Source organism: Oreochromis niloticus, linkage group LG3, assembly GCF_001858045.2.
Source record: "Oreochromis niloticus isolate F11D_XX linkage group LG3, O_niloticus_UMD_NMBU, whole genome shotgun sequence".
Taxonomy (NCBI): domain Eukaryota; kingdom Metazoa; phylum Chordata; class Actinopteri; order Cichliformes; family Cichlidae; genus Oreochromis; species Oreochromis niloticus.
In genome coordinates this window covers 81,427,185-81,450,494 of record NC_031967.2, presented here as the reverse complement: position 1 = coordinate 81,450,494, position 23,310 = coordinate 81,427,185, and the positions used below count along the sequence as shown (strand labels likewise).

Genomic DNA, 23,310 nt, shown 5'->3' with positions numbered 1-23,310 from the left:
TTTCTCACTTGTGTGTGCCATTTTGTCTTTTGTTGCATCTGTGTTAAAATATTGTCTCTATGATGCTATATTTTTCTTAGTGGTGCAGACCAGTTACGTTTTGACTTTTATGCCTATTTGCTATGTGCAGCGCATATACTTCAAAATGACATAGCAATTACTCCACCAGGACATTTCTGACATAGCTCTGAAATTACCTACTGAAACTAATAAAATCTCAACACAGCCATCCACCCTAAAGTAGGTAAGAGTTGTACGTGACTTCCTGAACAAGCCTGTTCTCTATTGTTGTATAGCGATTTAATCAGTCATTCCAACTGATCTTAACATCATGACGTGTGGGGGTTGAGTGTTGTTTTTGGCGCTGCATGAATAAAATTAACTGCAGTGAATTAATTATGAAAGAATTTACATTTTGTTCAATTACCGATGTAATGAGATCAAGAAATGGAAAGATCATCACTCAACTATATAAAGTCACTGAAAAATGTCCATTTCACTTCAGAAAATACATTTATCACAAGAAACATCACATGGCCTGAGACTTTTTTGCTTTGTAATGTTTGGTATTTATTTTCAGTTAGACAATATCTGTCTGGGGGAATTAAAATTTCAATTAAATAAATGTGTATGACTACTCAAAGTTATAGCTTTAAATAATTTCCTTTGTAATATAATGTCCATATTAAAGTCTCTTTTAAATATGTTCCAACTTGGAACTTAACTCTGCTTCTGTCCCACTTCAAAAATATATCTGTACAGTAACACTTGCACTGCAATTAACCAGTGGGGTACCTGGAGAGAACCCACGCAGTAACAGGGAAAACTTGCAAACTCCACATGGAAAAGCCCTTAGCCAAGTCATGGAGTCAAACTCAGGAACTCATTCTTTCTGTGAGGCAACAGTGTTAACCACTGCTCCACTGTGCTGCCCTCCAATAGAAATCAATTGCACAAAAACACATTAAGCCATCTCCCAAAATCAAAATACATGGCACCCTGTCTTTATTATTTTTACTTGTTCTACATTTGAGACAAAGTAAAAATAATAAAGAAATAATAATAACAATAATAATACTACTACTAATAATAACATTTCAACTTTATCATATTAGCACAAATACGGGTTTTATGTCCTTATAAATGTGTTGAGATCAGAAAACACACTAACCTGTTTCAATAAAAGAAACTGGGGACAATAGATGTGATCGGTCTGCAGGCTCTTTCTTGTCTGACGTAATGGTAGACTTGAAGCAGCTTACTACACTCAGAACTGGTTCCTCCTTGTGGGGAAGCCTGCAATTATTTGCAGATGCTGAAAGTGCAGGAGATGAATTACAAAACGAGCATATTACTTTACCATAATGCATTCTGACCCTGTTGATTTATGCACGGCATATAAAGTACAACAACCTGTGAAATACAACAATACACAGGGTGGAATTGCACATACGGGAACAGATTTACTGACGTGGAAGCATAATACCGTTTGTTGATATTGGAAAGCTGCAGGATTTATTAAAGAGGAACACTGTCTATTTTATGACTGAAATATGTGAATGATATATTTATATATTTTTACCTAACAGCTGTGAGCACAGTGTCAAATCTTTAACTATGTACAAAAAAATAAACTTTGAACTTTACATCTTTGAAATCTTTTATAGTAACGCTGAAACTGAAAGGCTAAAACAATTTGCACAACTAAAATTATGAATGTAGTGTACTCTGAGATAAGGTACGGTATTTTAAAAAAACGTACTAATTAATTTAAAATTATTATATTCTTTTAATACATTCTAAATGTATTTAGATTAAATTTATTTAACTGAAATTCTCCCAGACAGATTTTGACTGACTGTTTGTTTTTGTTATTTATTTACAAACAAACAAACAAAAACAGACATTAAAAAGTAAATGTATAAATGTATTTTCGGACATAAAAAGGAAAATTCTTTAGTGACTTTCTATAAATGAAAGATGATCTCTTTACTGCTTCATTATTCCAGCCCTAAGTTTTCCTTTCTGACTGCAAAATTTGGGGACGATAATTTAAATGTTCGGATTGCAAAAGTCATTGTAAAACACTCCAGTACTTAACGTAAAAAATAATATTTTTCATGGCGGCTGCGATAGTTGTTGATGGGTGTAGGTGATGTCAAAGATATGCCAGAAATGCCGCGGGTGAGTCGTTGCCATTTTATCTTGATCTGATGGTAATTATTGTTTTTCTCATAAAAAGTATAAAATTAAATCAAATTCAGTCATTTACGTACACGGAATGGTTTAACGTTTGGGGGAATAATTTGATAGCTGACAGTTCATGGGCATGTATATTCCATATAGTCAGTAGTTTCAGAACACGGAAGAAAAAACTCACTCTCATGGCAGTTGGTGTAATAGTCACGTCAGCTCATACAGTGTTTAACAAAACAGGGAAGACTCAGCCAGTGCTTTCACTTTCATATTAGTGTCTCTGAAAAATTCATTGGTGGAATTAAAGTTAATCACAGACTGACTTCATTTGTGCAATAATATTTTCATATTAGTAGTATTAATATTTTTAAACCCCTGTAGAGTTATACTGGTAAAGTCACAGTAAGTTAATACTATGAATATAATTTGGATTCAAGAGAATGTGTGCTCAGATAAAGAAGCCTCATAGTGTGAAATATGTCGCTATAAAAAACTTTGTAATTAATCCAGGTAAACAAAACAAAACACTGAGTTCCAACAGGAAGAAGAAGTGATATGGTACTGCAGTGAGAGCCAAGTCAGGTGACCCTAACCATTTCTTAATTATGCTGCAATAGGCTTAAACAGCTAGGGGGCTTCTCATGATACATTTACTTCTCATGATGCATTTCTTCCTTCATCTCATTTTACTGTCTGTCTTTGTACACCACTACTGTATTAAATTATTATTAGCTATTAAATAATGCTGCTCTCTCTCTCTCTCTCTCATATTTTGCATTTTGTCAGGAATCGTGTTCTATGGAACACCAGGACTGCCATATACTGAATTAATTAAATACACCATTAAATAATTAATTAAATGTGGCAATAATTAATTAAAATTGTAAATAATTAATTAAAATGGGAAATAATTAATTAAATAAATATTTTTGACCGATCAAACTCAAGGGGGCTGATCGAGTCAAAACCATTGCTTTGGCCTGGTGGCCATTGTTTTCAGCACACAACAACCGGCATGTTGAAACTAACAGAACTGAACTTTGAAAAACCATGTTTGTGTGTCACCAATAATATTTTTTAGCCGAGAATGTAGTGGTTTAATCTTCAGATGTCTGGTCAGTTTGTCAAGATACAGCCTCTTTGCAAAAGTGCTTCGATGATATCGGAGATGTCTGCCCAGCCCAGTCTCACGACAAAGTGGGATAGACCCGCTTGCCTCGCAACCAAATGAGTTGTTATTACCGCCAACAAAATGCAGGTCCCGGTACACGGCTGTCATAACCCCTGCAGTACACCAACTTCATTTACTGAGGTTATATTTATCGTGGTTTTATTTCCTGATGTTCGTATGTGTCCTACCTGTTTCAGTTGCCAATTCTGAATCATAACTAACATTAAAAACATGTTTAAGGAGGAGAGAGAGCAAATAAATCCGATTAACAGCTGATCTTTGGGTTTTTGTTCAATAATCACTGTGACCTGCGTATAAACGCATAAAAGAGATAACGTTGGTGTTTCCGTCATGTAGTAACTGCTGGCTTTAACTGTACAAAGGTTGTTCAACACTATGAAACACATACAGACTTCATGATGTCCGGCTAATATTTTTATTGTTAATATTAATCATGAGGGTAAACGGCCCTGTACACCACGGAGTGAGCTCAGCATATCCACGATATCTTCAGCTCTCTGAGTTAACCCCGAGTTTCCCAGCTGAAAATGTCAGCAGCATCAAACGAATCTAACGGTCATCTACAAATAATTCACGGGTCATATCTATATGATTTTAGAAAAAAATCATCCTTATTACTGCCAACTATTCCAGAGACCTGAAAATCTACAATATAAAGAACACAAAAATATAGCAGTCTAACGCAACACTGTAACAGAGATGAACACGTCAGTTTGTCACAGATCAAAGTGGAATGAAAGTGATTTGTTGAACAGGTGTTTGTGATCTGTGTTATCTGCATTTTCATCAGCGTAATAGACTCAGCAGCAGATTAGACTAACAGTTATACATTTAATAAATCACCAAATTAATACAAGCAGGAAACTGTTCCGATAATTTGAGTTTGTGTTCCCTCAGCTGCAAACTCGCTGCTGTTTAAATGTTTGAGAGCGAAGATTAGATAAATAAAAAAATAAAAAAAAGTCAAACTCTGTCTACTGTCACATTTGATATGAGGCCAGGACGGATAATGGCTGTGTCCTGTTTTAAGATCATACATGTAAAATTGTTGTCTGACCTGCATCGATCCAGCCGCTCAGAGTCCGTGGTTACCATGGTTACTGCATAAGCAGCTGTAAATTAAACAGCTGGCACAGCAGAAACCTACCGGTGACATGAATGTTAATGTTTTTCATTGCAAAAGAACTGTCTGAATAGTTAACTGAAGTTAACTTGGATAAATTATAGTTAAGGAGTATCACAGATAACGCCCACATGAGCTGTGTGACTGTACACCACTACACTGAAATAAGTAGGCTATTACTGAAATACACGTGCTATATCATAAACTATGATATAAATAGGGAGGTCCTATTAACATGTTTAGTTTTAAAGGACACCTTCCTGCCTTTAGTCTCATTCATGAGCAGTATTATGACCAGAAGTCTGCACGATGTGTTTCATAGTTTGTAACAAGCCTTTGACAGGTAAACATAACATGACCAAAATTTTAAAAAACGGGAAAAAAATTCACACAAATTACAGTGGCTTGCAAAAGTATTCGGCCCCCTTGAACTTTTCCGCATTTTGTCACATTACAGCCACAAACATGAATCAATTTTATTGCAATTCCAGGTGAAAGACCAATACAAAGTGGTGTACACGTGAGAAGTGGAACGAAAATCATACATGATTCCAAACATTTTTTACAAATAAAAAACTGAAAAGTGGGGTGTGCGTAATTATTCAGCCCCCTGAGTCAATACTTTGTAGAACCACCTTTTGCTGCAGTTACAGCTGCCAGTCTTTTAGGGTATGTCTCTACCAGCTTTGCACATCTACAGACTGAAATCCTTGCCCATTCTTCTTTGCAAAACAGCTCCAGCTCAGTCAGATTAGATGGATAGCGTTTGTGAACAGCAGTTTTCAGATCTTGCCACAGATTCTCGATTGGATTTAGATCTGGACTTTGACTGGGCCATTCTAATACATGGATATGTGTTGTTTTAAACCATTCCATTGTTGCCCTGGCTTTATGTTTAGGGTCGTTGTCCTGCTGGACAGTGAACCTCTGCCCCAGTCTCAAGTCTTTTGCAGACTCCAAGAGGTTTTCTTCCAAGATTGCCCTGTATTTGGCTCCATCCATCTTCCCATCAACTCTGACCAGCTTCCCTGTCCCTGCTGAAGAGAAGCACCCCCAGAGCATGATGCTGCCACCACCATATTTGACAGTGGGGATGGTGTGTTCAGAGTGATGTGCAGTGTTAGTTTTCCGCCACACATAGCGTTTTGCATTTTGGCCACAAAGTTCCATTTTGGTCTCATCTGACCAGAGCACCTTCTTCCACATGTTTGCTGTGTCCCCCACATGGCTTGTGGCAAACTGCAAACGGGACTTCTTATGGTTTTCTGTTAACAATGGCTTTCTTCTTGCCACTCTTCCATAAAGGCCAACTTTGTGCAGTGCACGACTAATACTTGTCCTATGGACAGATTCCCCCACCTGAGCTGTAGATCTCTGCAGCTCGTCCAGAGTCACCATGGGCCTCTTGGCTGCATTTCTGATCAGCGCTCTCCTTGTTCGGCCTGTGAGTTTAGGTGGACGGCCTTGTCTTGGTAGGTTTACAGTTGTGCCATACTCCTTCCACTTCTGAATGATGGCTTGAACAGTGCTCTGTGGGATGTTCAAGGCTTGGGAAATCTTTTTGTAGCCTCAATAACTTTATCCCTGACCTGTCTGTTGTGTTCTTTGGACTTCATGATGTTGTTGCTCCCAATATTCTCTTAGACAACCTCTGAGGCCGTCACAGGGCAGTTGTGGAGCTGTTTTGCAAAGAAGAATGGGCAAGAATTTCAGTCTGTAGATGTACAAAGCTAGTAGAGACATACCCTAAAAGACTGGCAGCTGTAACTGCAGCAAAAGGTGGTTCTACAAAGTATTGACTCAGGGGGCTGAATAATTACGCACACCCCACTTTTCAGTTTTTTATTTGTAAAAAATGTTTGGAATCATGTATGATTTTCGTTCCACTTCTCACGTGTACACCACTTTGTATTGGTCTTTCACGTGGAATTCCAATAAAATTGATTCATGTTTGTGGCTGTAATGTGACAAAATGTGGAAAAGTTCAAGGGGGCCGAATACTTTTGCAAGCCACTGTATATGTTAACCTCATTTATTTTTAGTTAAGTAAACTCTAAAAATTCTAACAGATAGCTGGTGCTTAGAATACAGTTGAATAACTATTAAAAAACTGATGATGTAATATTTCTGACCAGGTTGCAGTCTTCATGATGAACATGCTGTTGCAAACTCTGCTCCTCTAGGTGGAAATGCGCCTTCTCTTTCCGTTTTGTATAAAAACATTTTAAAAGTCAGTTTAATCTCAAAATTCACTGTTAAATCCAAAACACACCAGATAAAGAAAAGCGAATGGTTCAGTCTAACACATGTGCCAGTGAACCATTAAACGTCTGTAAAACTATGCAGTTATGAAACGTAACTTTAACCTCAGCCAAACCAATTTGCTCATTTGTAAATAAAACAGCAAAGTAAACATGACCCGACAGACAAAACCTGAGTGAATTAAGTCCAGTGTTTAACCACTGAGAGCTAAAACTCAGGTGAGGTTTCAAAGCTGTGTGCCGGTGATTGGACATCAGCCGCTGATAAAGTGAGTTCACCTATAAAGTGCTCTGTTGGGAAACAAGCTCCAGCAGCTCTGCGCTTGGGAAAAAAAACTATATTTACTTATCGGCTCTGACTGCAGCTTAAGCCGCCATCGCCGCTGCTGCTGCCGCTACTGCTGCTGCTGCTGCTGCCGCTACTGCTGCTGCTACTGCTGCAGCTACAGGCTGTGTTCGCCTCGCGTATTACCCGCGCTTCGCCGGTTTACGCGCCAGCTGGACCTCGCTGTGTCTGATGCTCAGCCAGTGAGTGAGTGTTCTCCAAATTTGCCAACATTGCATTATATTGAGCACCTACTGCCCAGTTAAACTGTGACTATCACCAGGTAACATGGGCTCGTTTCTTGAATTAACAGCAAGTGTTAAACAGCTGACAAGTGAGGAGGAGGATGCATGCAGGTAAACTGAGGGCCTGTTGAGCTGATCATACGGTTACGGTGTAACCTTGGTTCTCTTAGTGAGAGACTATCTCTCCACACCGTAACATATTCCACATGTACGGAGTAACTCTGTAAGACACCCCGCGAGGAGACTGTGCAACCGAACCGCTGAGTGAAGGTGCCGGGAGTCAGTAACAACACACCAATAGAGCCACCACCCTGGTCAGGGCTTCGCAATGCGAAGGTCAAGCCAGGGGGTGGAGGCTGCAGTCTGCAGACGCCAGACTGGCCTGAACCGGTCGTGCAAGACGCAGGACCGCAAGTGATCGGCTGATCAAGGTCAGCCTGGGAACCGCAAGGCAGACCACCAGGGAGCGCAGCACACCAAGCTGCCAAGTAGCATCTTGCTGGTCGCACAGACCTAAAACACGCGGGCAATGCCAGACAGAGAGTCGGCGCGACAGGCTGGAGAACTCTCACTTGCCACAGTGAGGTCCAACTGGCGTGTAAGCCGGCGAAGCGGTCTGACAACCGCCATGCGGTTGGAGCAACGGAATGCCAGAAGCACGATTGGTCGGCTAGGATGAGCCCATGCGTACGCTCCCCAAGGATCTCCAGCTGGAGCCTTTGGAGCCCAGGGCCCGAACTTGGAATCCCAGGAGCAGAGAGAGGAGAGGAAGCGTAGATCACCGAGCCGCTGAGAGGGTACCTTACCGGGTGCCTGCAAGAAGCGGGCAACGCCAGACAGGGAGCCAGCGCCGGGCTGGGGAACACTAACGGGTGAACTGCCTGCAGGGAGCCTGGGGCTGCAGGCTGGAGAATACTCACTCGCTGGCTGAGCATCAGACACAGCGAGGCCCGGCTAACGTGTAACGGGTGAACCGCCTGCAGGGAGCCTGGCACTGCAGGCTGGAGAACACTCACTCACTGGCTGAGCATCAGACACAGCGAGGTCCAGCTGGCGCGTAAACCGGCGAAGCGTGGATAATACGCGAGGGGAACACAGCCTGCAGCTGCAGCAGTAGCAGCAGCAGTAGCGGCAGTAGCGGCAGTAGCGGCAGCAGCAGCGGCGATGGCGGCTTAAGCTGCAGTCAGAGCCGAGAAGCCGCCCCACTCGAGCAATGACAGGAGCCCTGCTGGCCGTGTGAACCGCGCACTGCGGACAACACGCCAGACACAACAGGCTACACTAGGCTGGAGAACACTCACTTGCTGGCAGAGCATCAGAGACAGCGAGGTCCAGCTTGCGTATAAACTGGCGAAGCGCCGGCAATAAGCCAGGGCAACACAGCCTACCAAGCCACTCAAGCACAGCAGCTGGCTATCGCTGTGACAGAAGCCCGTGATATGCGGATGACGCCCCAAACGGGAAGACGGAGCCGCCAGCTGGAGAAGTCAAGTCACAACAGGTCCCCGCCTGGGACTAGGCAGTGACACAGTGCCAGGGAGAGAGAGCCTGTCGCAGCAGCTGACAACCGCCACCGCAGCGGTGCTGGCCACTAGGCCCAACTCAAAGGATGTCAGGAGGGAGGAGGGCGCTGAAGGACAGCTGAGCCTAGGCTCCGAGTCCTCCCCACCTCAACTGAACATGGCTGTCTCCGCACGCCTGCATAGGCCCCTCACCTGCTTCATCGCGAGGTGGCCGCAGGGTAGACAGGCAGTTCCAACAGGCAACCCTGGTCGTCTGACCGACTTAGCCAAGCGTCATAAACATCAACCTCCTGACAATCAAACCTCCAGCAGCCCAGGCCTCGAGGAGGCGGGGCCATGGGAGGGAATGCTGTGGGAGGGCCCCAGAACCAGGCAACCCAGACATGGGTTCACCTGTCTGGACCCTACTCCAGTAGCAGCCAGGGGGGATGGAAGCTTCGTCAACATCCACCTCATGATAATCAACCTCCACCGCCCCAGGCCTCGCAAAGTCAGGGCCATGGGAGAGAATGCTGCTGCTATCATCCTCATTCAGCCTGAGAGGCACAGGATTGGGGCGGGCTCTCCATGCCCAGCCCGCCTGCAGCTGTCGTGTCAAGCTCCATAGAGGGAGCGACAAAATGGCCACCAGCAGCATAAGTAACCCTCACGCCCTTGCCCACGGAAGGCCCGAAGGGGCAACCAGGGACCGGGGAGGGGCAGCTACTCCCGCCATGAACGGCAGCAACCAACTGCGGGCAGGGGACCATAAATGCTGGGAGGCAGGGCAGTCACTGCCTGCAACCAGGCCAACCAGGCAGCAGCGGCACCTTAGGCACTGAGATTGCGTGATAGCAACAACCTTGAGGTCCACTCTACTAGATGGGACCTCAGGAAGGGCTAATTCCCACACCCGGCATGCTCCAATCAAGAGCTGAAGGGACCCATCTCGCCCGACACTGCACCCGGGGACCAGCAGGGGGCAGCCCAGAGACAGGTGGGCAACACCGGAGGAGAGGATGGAAGCTTCTTCAACATCCAATTCAATTCAATTTCAAGTCAATTCAATGTTATTTATATATTGCTAAATCACAACAAAAGTGGCCTCAAGGCACTTCATAGGTACAGAGAAAAACCCAACAATCATATGACCCCCTATGAGCAAGCACTTTGGCGATAGTGGGAAGGAAAAACTCCCTTTTATTAGGAAGAAACCTCCAGCAGAACCAGGCTCAGGGAGGGGCAGTTCTGCTGGGGAGGCCCATGGCAAAAAGTTAGTCTAGAGCCCTGATTTTGGTCTCATCTGATCAGAGCACCTTCTTCCACATGTTTGCTGTGTCCCCCACATGGCTTGTGGCAAACTGCAAACGGATCTTCTGATGGTTTTCTGTTAACAATGGCTTTCTTCTTGCCACTCTTCCATAAAGGCCAACTTTGTGCAGTGCACGACTAATACTTGTCCTATGGACAGATTCCCCCACCTGAGCTGTAGATCTCTGCAGCTCGTCCAGAGTCACCATGGGCCTCTTGGCTGCATTTCTGATCAGCGCTCTCCTTGTTCGGCCTGTGAGTTTAGGTGGACGGCCTTGTCTTGGTAGGTTTACAGTTGTGCCATACTCCTTCCATTTCTGAATGATCGCTTCAACAGTGCTCCGTGGGATGTTCAAGGCTTGGGAAATCTTTTTGTAGCCTAAGCCTGCTTTAAATTTCTCAATAACTTTATCCCTGACCTGTCTGGTGTGTTCTTTGGACTTCATGGTGCTGTTGCTCCCAGCATTCTCTTAGACAACCTCTGAGGCCGTCACAGAGCAGCTGTATTTGTACTGACATTAGACACTCAGACCAAAGGGGCTGAATAATTACGCACACCCCACTTTGCAGTTGTTTATTTGTTAAAAAAACACATTTGGAATCATGTATTTTGTTCGTTCCACTTCTCACATGTTCACCACTTTGTGTTGGTCTTTCATGTGGAATTCCAATAAAATTGATTCATGTTTGTGGCTGTAATGTGACAAAATGTGGGAAAGTTCAAGGGGGCCGAATACTTTTGCAAGCCACTGTAGCTCTTTTCATTTTTAGTATTTTGCTGGCCAGACTATATACAGACATTTAGAAAGAAACAAAACAGACAGTTTTTTCAGCTTTATACTTTAGTGGAAACTGATATTCAACATGAACAAAATGTAACACAACATCAACTTTAAATATGTATAAAAAGGGTTTTCAGCCTGGGCCACACTGGAGTTTTTAAATCTCCTGGTCTTTTTTTGTGCGTTGCCACTTCTCCATTCCTGCCTCTCTGCTCCGTGCATCATCATCAATCAATCAATCATCAATTCTTATCTGTGATTGGACTGCAGCTGCTCGTGCTTTCTAATGATGCACAGTAAAGTTTCGTAAAGCTCGTCTTTGAAATGTCTCTCCAGCCCAGTTGGTGGAGGAGCTACGGCATTGCAAAACACTGATGGTAAAACCTAAGCAGAGTTGACTTTTCTCTGTTCAGACAGCAGTAGCCTGTGAATGCTTTGTGCTACCGTAATACACCAAATATCCCGTAAAGAACAGCTTCTCATCTTTTCAAAGCCATTCACATGTTCTCACTAGCACAAACAATGACGGAGTCACAGTCATTTAAAGAGCGCTTGTATCAGCGGGCCCAGGGTCAAAAAGTAAACTGTAAAGCGGATGTGAGTCCTGAAGGATGACATGCTCCAATCCAGAAATCTCTATGACAGCGGTCCCTTAACCTTTTCTGCGCCACGGACCCGTTTATGCCTGACAATGTTTTCATGGACCGGCCTTTAAGGTGTCGCAAATAAATACCACAAAAGAAAACTAGTACCGCTACCGAAAAAAGAAGATTTATTCATAACACGTGTTTAAAGACCTATGAAAACCGAGTTAACAACAAAAACGATAACAAAATAACACTAAAAACCCTGAAAACCAAACATTTTACACCCGAACCTCAACTCTCACGGCCCCGTACTAAACGACTCGGGGTTGGGGAACCGCTGCTCTATAAGATATTAAGCACAGATGGTAAACTGCAGTCAGACCCTGAATACATTTTCTTCTTTTGGCACAGATATTGTTTCAGTTATTCTTTGGTGAGCTGACATATTGGCTACATCGTCATCAGTCTGCTAAACACAGGAGGCAGCTGACTTTAAAACATCGAAGAAAACCAGGACCAGGAACAGCCTCAGTTTGTGGGAACCAGGATACGACCTGGAGAAAGAAGAAGAGATGAGGACAGTCACCAACAAACTCTGAAAGCACTTCATGGAAGCTGATTTTAAACTGAGCAATACTGATTATTCAGAAAGGTTTCATGTTTTAGGGATTGGACAAGGACCAAGAGTTCTCTGAGACCAGTAGAAAACCTGCATTTGAATGCAGCCAAAAACTAACACTTGTCTGAAAATGTACTGTTTTGTTCTAGAAATTTGTAAAACTGGCCTTAACCTGCCCAAAAGTGTAAATTTTAAAACATCAATATATTAAAAAAATACTGATGTAAACCAGATCCAAACCAGTTTTAGACCCATCGTATGTGGTTTGAGATTTTGACATCTCTGAACGGTTTCAGTCTGGTCTGAACTGGTTTCTGGTCTGAACTGGTTTCTGGTATGAACTGGTTTCTGGTCTGAACTGGTCTGTGAGTGAGAGTGGTTCTCTGACCTCGAGCTCTCTGTCTGTAGTAGATGAACCCAGCCAGAGACAAGATCAGACAGAGGATCAGTCCTGAGGCGCCGATGGCAAGCTTGTACCTCTCTATCTTAGGCATGAATGAGGATGAGGAGGGATCTGAGTCACACAGGTGAGAGTCAGACAGGTGGACAGACAGACAGGTATGTACAGGCGTGAAGATACGAGCAGACAGGTATTTACCCCAGTTAGTGATCAGAGGTTTCTCCAGGCTGGCGTGCTCCACCACACAGGAGATCTTCTCTCCAGACCTTCAACACAAACATCAGTGACTCTCAGATCTGGACTTTAAATGTTTAAACTTTAGCACTATTATTATTATGATGCTCACCTGGGTGTGTACTCCAGGTAGCAGTGGGTCTGGTAGTACCAATCCCCATCCTCCATCTCCTCAGTGGAAGTGACATCAGAGGTGACTTCCTGTCCGTCTCTGTGCCAGCTCACTTTGATCTTACTGGGAAAGAAGTCAAAGACACTGCAGACCAACATGGCAGGATGGTGACTGGAGAGAGGCGTCGTGGAGTGAAGTTTGACAGTGGGCCGAGCTCCAAGACATTATTAGTTTGTATTATCATTAATGTTCTCTGTATAATTTGAATGTATTTATTTAAAAGGCACAGTGCATATTAATAGTGCGGGTGGAGTGCTGCTGACTTCGACTGAGGACATTGTCAGCCAGTGGAAGGAATACTTCGGGGACCTCCATAATCCCACTGACACGTCTTCCGTGGAGGAAGCAGAGCCTGGCGACGAGGAGGAAGACCCGCCAATGTCCAGTGAGTCAAGTCACTGAGGCAGTTAAACTACTTGTTGGTGGCAGAGTCCCTGGGTTCAGCCTGAGTTCCTGAAGACTCTGGATGTTTTAGGGATGTTTTGGTTGTGTTTGGGGGGGTACCTCTGGAGTGGTTCCCATCTTTAAGAAGGGGGACCGGAGGATGTGTTCCAGCTGTAGGGAGATCACACTACTCAGCCTCCCTGGAAAGGTGTATGCCAGGGTGCTGGAAAGGACAGTCCGTCCGTTATACATGGAACACTGGACCAGCTCTTCATCCTCTTAAGGATACTCAAGAGTGCATTGAGTGCATTGAGGGAGTTTGTCCAACCAGGCAGGAGGTCAGGAGGAGGTGGCCTCCAGCTCGCACTGGAATGGTTCACAGCCAAGTGTGAAGCGGTGGGAATGAGAATCAGCGTCTCCAAATCTGCATCCATGGTCCTCAGATCGGTCCATTCTCCTCAGAAAAAGAATGGAGTGCCCACTCCGGGTTGGGGATGAGTCCTTGCCACAAGTGGAGGAGTTGAAGTATCTTGGGGTCACGAGTGACAAGAGATTGGACAGCTGAGTGTAAAAGCAGGGCTCTCGATCTACGTCGATCTACTTCCCCACCCTCACCTGTGTTCACCAGCTGTGGGTAGTGACCGAAAGAGCGAGATCTGAATAAGATCCCACCAGGAGGAGGCCCAAAGGCAGACCCACGACCAGTGTTGAGTAAGTTACTTTAAAAAAGTAATTAATTACTAATTACTTAGTCAATATTGTATTTAAAATACTTATCTAATTACTGTGTCAGAAAAGTAACTTAATTACTAAATAATTAATTTAACTAAATACTTCTTAAAATCCCTATAAACCTTGAGTGGGCAAACAATAGAAATTAAACTCTTTAATAAATACATTTTTTTAAAGACAGAGACTCTACACTGCGCAGCGGTAGCATCTCTTCCACAATGTAGCCTGCAATCATTTTTTAAGCTCACCTTCAGACACTTTCTGTGCTGCTGAAATAAAATCAGGTTTTGCTGCTTAGCCGGAGTTGCCGCGGTGTTATCCATGGATGATGAACAAGGATCACTCAGAAGTGTTCGTCTATGCTCTGTGTCTGGCACTTCAGTAGATTACTGTGCTATTAACAGCAGCCGATAGTTTTTACATATTACTGTAATGTTCTTGTCTGCTGTTTCAGAAAAGTGAAGAGTATGTCCATGTCATGAAACAGCCACTGGCTTCAGCCGAGTCCGACATCTTCCGCTGTAGAATACGACTATGCAGCAAACTGGCGCGAAATGACGTGCAGCTGCACTACAGCGATGTTAAAGCGGCAGAGTTTACTTCTACGTTTAGAAGACAAATTATTGAAATTAAATAATGATATTCAGAGAGTTTAATTATTTTACAATGTAACGCAAGTACATTGTAAGTAACTGTAATTAAAATACCTAAAAATGAACAGTAATCAGTTACTCTACTTTTTCAGTGGAAAAGTAATTTAATTACAGTAACGCATTACTTAGTCACACATTACACCCAACACTGCCCACGACACACTGGAGAGATTATATCTCTCAGAAATCTAAAATCTGCTATGGTGACAGCACAGAATGAAAGCTGCTGTTGGTTGTTGTAGTCAAAGTTATATATATTTGATAGATACGTTTATTTGATTTACAATATGTTTAGATTTAAAAATTTTAACAAAACTAGAAAGTGCATTTTCTGAAGAAACTGCAGTGTGAATGCTTGAATCTGAATATATGCACTGAAAAGAATTAATTGCTGAATTTTAAGTTAAAAATGTTGAATGAGATGAAAAATAAAGAAATTTGAACCTGAAAACAAAAGTGCTGAACTGCTAAAAGCTGAAGGTTACACAGAAGAAGAAGTTGGAAAAAAGCTGAAAATGTTTTAATTGTAAATTAGAAAAACCTAAGAAGTGAGAAAAGAACATTTAGAGTCAAAAAACATCTGAATGAATATTAAAAGTTCATATTCTTTGAATCACTGAATGACTAAAATTTGATCCCTCCACTTGGATCAAAACAGTTAACAAAGTTTACATATCTGAGCTTTCAAAGACACTCTGTTGGAAAGAGAAGAACGATGGCGACGTTTTGAGGGTAAAATGATGGATGTAGACCAAACACCGTGGACACAGCAGCAGTTAAAAGAAAAGTGTTAAAGATGATTCTTGGCACAGTGAGAGAGAGCTCGTTAAGCAGGCAGGTGTGAGCCTGGTTGCTATAGTGACTGCACCCATTGGCTCCATACACACGCACACAGACATGCACCTCACTTTTGCTGCTTAAAATGAACAGAAAAGTCAGGCCGAAACAAATCGTTCCCAAATGAAAAGTACAAGTCGTATTGACAAAATTCTTTCACCGTGAGTGACAGCAATGTCTAGTCTACCAAATTCTCAGTTTTCATGCCTGTGGAGTTTATTATATGGACGTGGTGACAGTGGAAAGACACCATGCTCTTCTGATTTTCAAACAAACCTTCTGAACCATTTTAACATTAGAGTCTATGGAAGAGTTGGAGGGAGGAGGCTGCGCATTGGTGACATTTATGAAAGAACCATAACACCTAGTACAATAATAAACACATTGGATGAAAGAGGACAGCGATGGCTACGTTTTGAGGGTAAAATCATACCGGAAGAGCAAACGCTGAGGACCCAGCAGCAGTTTTAAAAAAGATTTTAAGATTAATTTTTTCGCTCCTCTCACTCTAGCAGTTGAGCTGTCTCACTCTAGCGGCAACATTCCGTCCCATCCACACCCATTATAAACTCTGAAACGGCTGAAAAAACATCATGAAACTTAAACTGGAACTGAAGAAAAAGTATAACAGATATTGAAAAGATAAATACAAGTTGAATAGTTGAATGTCTTGTCTTCGTTTTAAAGTTTGAATGGTGGCTCTATGTCAACGTATGTTAAAGTAGATACAGTTTAAAGAGGAGTAAGTTGAATGAGGATTTGAAGGGTCTCCCCATTGAAATACATGGGAAATTTTTGTTGAAAAAAGTTGAATAATTTTAAAAATATAAATGTTATGAATGAGAAAAATACAAGCAGTCATGTCCAAAAGAAGAGGAATCTAACGGTGTTTGAATGGTTTTTCTAAGTTGAACGGTTTTGAAGGAGATAGAGTACAAAAAACGTACGGAAGAATAATAATAAAATAGAACTAGAAAATGCATTTTCTGAAGAAACTGCAGTGTGAATGCTTGAATTTGAATGTATGCACTGAAATGAATTAATTGCTGAATTTTAATTTAAAAATGTTGAATGAGATGAAAAATACAGAAATTTGCACCTGAAAACAAAAGTGCTGAACTGCTAAAAGCTGACAACCACAGAGAAGAAGTTGGAAAATAGCTGAAAATGTTTTAATTGTAAATTAGAAAAACATAAGAAATGAGAAAAGACTATTTAGAGTCAGAAAACATCTGAATGAATATTAAAAGTTCATATTCTTTGAATCACTGAATGACTAAAATGTGATCCCTCCACTTGGATCCACACAGTTTAAAAAGTTTAAATGTCTGAGCTTTGAAAGACACGCTGTTGGAAAGAGAAGAACAATGGCTTCGTTTTGAGGGTAAAATGATGGCTGTAGAGCAAACACTGTGGACACAGCAGCTGTTGAAAGAGAAGTGTTCAAGATGAATCTTGGCAGAGTGAGAGAGAGCTCATTAGGCAGGCAGGTGTGAGCCTGGTTGCTATAGTGACTGAGCCAGGGGCTCCATACACACGCACACAGACATGCACCTCACTTTTGCTGCTTAAAATGAACAGAAAAGTCAGGCCCAAACAAATCCTTCCCAAATGAAAAGTACATGTCGTATTGACAAAATTCTTTCACTGTGAGCGGCAGCAATGTCTAGTCTACCTAATTCTCAGTTTCATGCCTGTGGAGTTTATTATATGGACGTGGTGACAGTGTAAAGACAGCCTGCTCTTCTGATTTTCAAAGGAACTTTCTGAGCCATTTTAACATTGGAGTCTATGGAGGAGTTGGAGGGAGGAGTCTGTGCTTTGGTGACATTTATGAAAGAACCGTAACACCTAGGACAATAGTAAACACATTGGATGAAAGAGGACAGCGATGGCTACGTTTTGAGGGTAAAATCATACCTGTAGATCAAACGCGGCGGACACAGCAGCAGTTTTAAAAAAGATTTTAAGATTAATTTTTTCGCTCCTCTCACTCTGGCAGTTGAGCTGTCTCACTCTAGCCCCAACATTCCGTCCCATACACACCCATTATAAACTCTGAAACGGCTGAAAAAACATCATGAAACTTAAACTGGAACTGAAGAAAAAGTATAACAGATATTGAAAAGATAAATACAATTTGAATAGTTGAATGTCTTGTCTTCGTTTTAAAGTTTGAATGGCGGCTCTATGTCAACGTATGTTGAAGTAGATACAGTTTGAAAATGAGTAAGTTGAATGAGGATTTGAAGGGTCTCTCCATTGAAATACATGGGAAATTTTTGTTGAAAAAAGTTGAATAAAATTAAAAATATAAATGTTATAAATGAGAAAAATAGAAGCAGTCATGTCCTAAAGAAGAGGAATCTAATGGTGTTTGAATGGTTTTTCTAAGTTGAACGGTTTTGAAGGAGATAGACTACAAAAAACGTACGGAATATATAATAAAATATAATAATAATAATAACTAGAAAGTGCATTTTCTGAAGAAACTGCAGTGTGAATGCTTGAATCTGAATATATGCACTGAAAAGAATGAATTGCTGAATTTTAAGTTAAAAATGTTGAATGAGATGAAAAATACAGAAATTTTCACCTGAAAACAAAAGTGCTGAACTGCTAAAAGCTGACAAGCACAGAGAAGAAGTTGGAAAATAGCTAAAAATGTATTAAATGTAAATTAGAAAAACCTAAGTAATGAGAAAAGAAAATTTAGAGTCAGAAAACATCTGAATGAATATTAAAAGTTCATATTCTTTGAATCACTGAATGACTAAAATGTGATCCCTCCACTTGGATCCACACAGTTTAAAAACTTTACATCTCTGAGCTTTGAAAGACACGGTGTTGGAAAGAGAAGAACGATGGCGACGTTTTGAGGGTAAAATGATGGCTGTAGAGCAAACACTGTGGACACAGCAGCAGTTGAAAGAGAAGTGTTTAAGATGAATCTTGGCACAGTGAGAGAGAGAGAGCTCGTTAGGCAGGCAGGTGTGAGCCTGGTTGCTATAGTGACTGCACCCAATGGCTCCATACACACGCACAGACATGCACCTCACTTTAGCTGCTTAAAATGAACAGAAAAGTCAGGCCGAAACAAATCGCTCCCAAATGAAAAGTACAAGTCGTATTGACAAAATTCTTTCACCGTGAGCGACAGCAATGTCTAGTCTACCTAATTCTCAGTTTTCATGCCTGTGGAGTTTATTATATGGACGTGGTGACAGTGGAAAGACACCATGCTCTTCTGATTTTGAAACGAACCTTCTGAGCCATTTTAACATTAGAGTCTATGGAAGAGTTGGAGGGGGGAGGCTGTGCATTGGTGACATTTATGAAAGAACCATAACACCTAGTACAATAGTAAACACATTGGGTGAAAGAGGACAGCGATGGCTACGTTTTGAGGGTAAAATCATACCTGTAGAGCAAACGCCGCGGACACAGCAGCAGTTTTAAAAAAGATTTTAAGATTAATTTTTTTGTTCCTCTCACTCTAGCAGTTGAGCTGTCTCACTCTAGCCCCAACATTCCGTCCCATACACAACCATTATAAACTCTGAAACGGCTGAAAAAACATCATGAAACTTAAACTGGAACTGAAGAAAAAGTATAATAGATATTGAAAAGATAAATACAAGTTGAATAGTTGAATGTCTTGTCTTCGTTTTAAACTTTGAATGGTGGCTCTACGTCAACGTATGTTGAAGTAGATACAGTTTAAAGAGGAGTAAGTTGAAGGAGGATTTGAAGGGTCTCCCCATTGAAATACATGGGAAATTTTTGTTGAAAAAAGTTGAATAATTTTAAAAATATAAATGTTATAAATGAGAAAAATACAAGCAGTCATGTCCAAAAGAAGAGGAATCTAACGGTGTTTGAATGGTTTTTCTAAGTTGAACGGTTTTGAAGGAGATAGACTACAAAAAACGTACGGAATATATAATAAAATATAATAATAATAATAATAAAGATTAGAAGAACAATACTGTGAATGCTTTTACAAGCATTCACACTAACTAGAAAGTGCATTTTCTGAAGAAACTGCAGTGTGAATGCTTGAATCTGAATGTATGCACTGAAATGAATTAATTGCTGAATTTAAGTTAGGAATTTTGAATGAGATGAAAAATACAGAAATTTGCACCTGAAAACCAAAGTGCTGAACTGCTAAAAGCTGACAAGCACAGAGAAGAAGTTGGAAAAGAGCTGAAAATGTTTTAAATGTAAATTAGAAAAACCTAAGTAATGAGAAAAGAAAATTTAGAGTCAGAAAACATCTGAATGAATATTAAAAGTTCATATTCTTTGAATCACTGAATGACTAAAATGTGATCCCTCCACTTGGATCCACACAGTTTTAAAGCTTTACATCTCTGAGCTTTGAAAGACACAGTGTTGGAAAGAGAAGAATGATGGCGACGTTTTGAGGGTAAAATGATGTCTGTAGAGCAAACACTGTGGACACAGCAGCAGTTGAAAGAGAAGTGTTTAAGATGAATCTTGGCACAGTGAGAGAGAGAGAGCTCATTAGGCAGGCAGGTGTGAGCCTGGTTGCTATAGTGACTGCACCCAATGGCTCCATACACACGCACAGACATGCACCTCACTTTTGCTGCTTAAAATGAACAGAAAAGTCAGGCCCAAACAAATCCTTCCCAAATGAAAAGTACAGGTCCTATTGACGAAATTCTTTCACCGTGAGCGGCAGCAATGTCCAGTCTACCTAATTCTCAGTTTTCATGCCTGTGGAGTTTATTATATGGACGTGGTGACAGTGTAAAAACACCATGCTCTTCTGATTTTCAAACGAACCTTCTGAGCCATTTTAACATTAGAGTCTATGGAGGAGTTGGAGGGAGGAGGCTGTGCTTTGGTGACATTTATGAAAGAACCATAACACCTAGGACAATAGTAAACACATTGGATGAAAGAGGACAGCGATGGCTACGTTTTGAGGGTAAAATCATACCTGTAGACCAAACACCGTGGACACAGCAGCAGTTTTAAAAAATATTTTAAGATTTATTTTTTTGCTCCTCTCACTCTAGCAGTTGAGCTGTCTCACTCTAGCCCCAACATTCCGTCCCATACACACCCATTATAAACTCTGAAATGGGTGAAAAAACATCATGAAACTTAAACTGGAACTGAAGAAAAAGTATAACAGATATTGAAAAGATAAATACAAGTTGAATAGTTGAATGTCTTGTCTTCGTTTTAAAGTTTGAATGGTGGCTCTATGTCAATGTATATGGAAGTAGATACAGTTTGAAAATGAGTAAGTTGAAGGAGAATTTGAAGGGTCTCCCCATTGAAACACATGGGAAATTTTTGTTGAAAAAAGTTGAATAAAATTAAAAATATAAATGTTAAAAATGAGAAAAATAGAAGCAGTCGTGTCCAAAAGAAGAGGAATCTAACGGTGTTTGAATGGTTTTTCTAAGTTGAACGGTTTTGAAGGAGATAGACTACAAAAAACGTACGGAATATATAATAAAATATAATAATAATAACTAGAAAGTGCATTTTCTGAAGAAACTGCAGTGTGAATGCTTTAATCTGAATGTATGCACTGAAATGAATTAATTGCTGAATTTTAAGTTAAAAATAAAAATGTTGAATGAGCTGGAAAATACAGAGTTTTAACCTGAAAACAAAAGTGCAGAACTTTGAAAGCTGATGTTCACACAGAAGAAGTTGGAAAATAGCTGAAAAGTTTTTAAATTAAAATTTGGAAAACCTAAGAAATGAGAACAGAAAATTTAGAGTCAGAAAACATCTGAATGAATATTAAAAGTTCATATTCTTTGAATCACTGAATGACTAAAATGTAATCCCTCCACTTGGATCCACACACTTTTAAAGGTTTACATCTCTGAGCTCTGAAAGACATGCTGTTGGAAAGAGAACAACGATGGCTTCGTTTTGAGGGTAAAATGATGGCTGTAGAGCAAACACTGTGGACACAGCAGCAGTTGAAAGAGAAGTGTTTAAGATGAATCTTGGCACAGTGAGAGACAGAGCTCGTTAGGCAGGCAGGTGTGAGCCTGGTTGCTATAGTAACTGCACCCAATGGCTCAGTACACACGCACACAGACATGCACCTCACTTTTGCTGCTTAAAATGAACAGAAAAGTCAGGTCGAAACAAATTGCTCCCAAATGAAAAGTACAGGTCCTATTGACGAAATTCTTTCACTGTGAGCGGCAGCAATGTCCAGTCTACCGAATTCTCAGTTTTCATGCCTGTGGAGTTTATTATATGGACGTGGTGACAGTGTAAAAACACCATGCTCTTCTGATTTTCAAACGAACCTTCTGAGCCATTTTAACATTAGAGTCTATGGAGGAATTGGAGGGAGGAGGCTGTGCTTTGGTGACATTCATGAAAGAACCATAACACCTAGGACAATAGTAAACACATTGGATGAAAGAGGACAGCGATGGCTACGTTTTGAGGGTAAAATCATACCTGTAGACCAAACACCGTGGACACAGCAGCAGTTTTAAAAAATATTTTAAGATTTATTTTTTTGCTCCTCTCACTCTAGCAGTTGAGCTGTCTCACTCTAGCCCCAACATTCCGTCCCATACACACCCATTATAAACTCTGAAATGGGTGAAAAAACATCATGAAACTTAAACTGGAACTGAAGAAAAAGTATAATAGATATTGAAAAGATAAATACAAATTGAATAGTTGAATGTTTTGTCTTCGTTTTAAAGTTTGAATGGTGGCTCTATGTCAACGTATGTGGAAGTAGATACAGTTTAAAAATGAGTAAGTTGAATGAGGATTTGAAGGGTCTCCCCATTGAAATACATGGGAATTTTTGTTGAAAAAAGTTGAATAAAATTAAAAATATAAATGTTAAAATGAGAAAAATAGAAGCAGTCATGTCCAAAAGAAGAGGAATCTAATGGTGTTTGAATGGTTTTTCTAAGTTGAACGGTTTTGAAGGAGATACAGTACAAAAAACGTACGGAATATATAATAAAATATAATAATAACTAGAAAGTGCATTTTCTGAAGAAACTGCAGTGTGAATGCTTGAATCTGAATGTATGCACTGAAATGAATTAATTGCTGAATTTTAAGTTAAAAATAAAAATGTTGAATGAGCTGGAAAATGCAGAGTTTTTAACCTGAAAACAAAAGTGCAGAACTTTTGAAAGCTGATGTTCACACAGAAGAAGTTGGAAAATAGCTGAAAAGTTTTTAAATTAAAATTTCGAAAACCTAAGAAATGAGAACAGAAAATTTAGAGTCAGAAAACATCTGAATGAATATTAAAAGGTCATATTCTTTGAATCACTGAATGACTAAAGTGTAATCCCTCCACTTGGATCCACACAGTTTTAAAGGTTTACATCTCTGAGCTTTGAAAGACTTGCTGTTGGAAAGAGAACAACGATGGCTTCGTTTTGAGGGTAAAATGATGGCTGTAGAGCAAACACTGTGGACACAGCAGCAGTTGAAAGAGAAGTGTTTAAGATGAATCTTGGCACAGTGAGAGACAGAGCTCGTTAGGCAGGCAGGTGTGAGCCTGGTTGCTATAGTGACTGCACCCAATGGCTCAGTACACACGCACACAGACATGCACCTCACTTTTGCTGCTTAAAATGAACAGAAAAGTCAGGCCGAAACAAATCCTTCCCAAATTAAAAGTACAGGTCCTATTGACGAAATTCTTTCACCGTGAGCGGCAGAAATGTCCAGTCTACCTAATTCTCAGTTTTCATGCCTGTGGAG

General features: G+C 40.9%; 1 protein-coding gene across 1 annotated transcript; it reads right to left on the bottom strand.

The window, feature by feature from the left end:
• Positions 1 to 10,979: 10,979 nt before the first annotated feature.
• Positions 10,980 to 14,051, bottom strand: LOC109201541 (rano class II histocompatibility antigen, A beta chain). Its single transcript, XM_019357287.2, has 4 exons — positions 12,890 to 14,051; positions 12,742 to 12,809; positions 12,532 to 12,657; positions 10,980 to 12,078 (listed from the first exon to the last, which is right to left on the bottom strand). Exons 1-4 carry the CDS (start codon positions 13,045 to 13,047, stop codon positions 12,053 to 12,055), a joined length of 378 nt encoding a protein of 125 aa, XP_019212832.1. The 5' UTR covers positions 13,048 to 14,051; the 3' UTR covers positions 10,980 to 12,052.
• Positions 14,052 to 23,310: the final 9,259 nt, after the last annotated feature.

Bases quoted from the DNA above. Each gene is read 5' to 3' on its own strand.
- LOC109201541 (XM_019357287.2), bottom strand. From the start codon at position 13,047: ATGTTGGTCTGCAGTGTCTTTGACTTCTTTCCCAGTAAGATCAAAGTG. The intron at 12,658-12,741 runs GTAAATACCTGT...TGTGTGACTCAG, and splicing joins ACCTCTGATCACTAACTGGG to ATCCCTCCTCATCCTCATTC. The intron at 12,079-12,531 runs GTCAGAGAACCA...TTCTTTCTCCAG, and splicing joins CTACAGACAGAGAGCTCGAG to GTCGTATCCTGGTTCCCACA.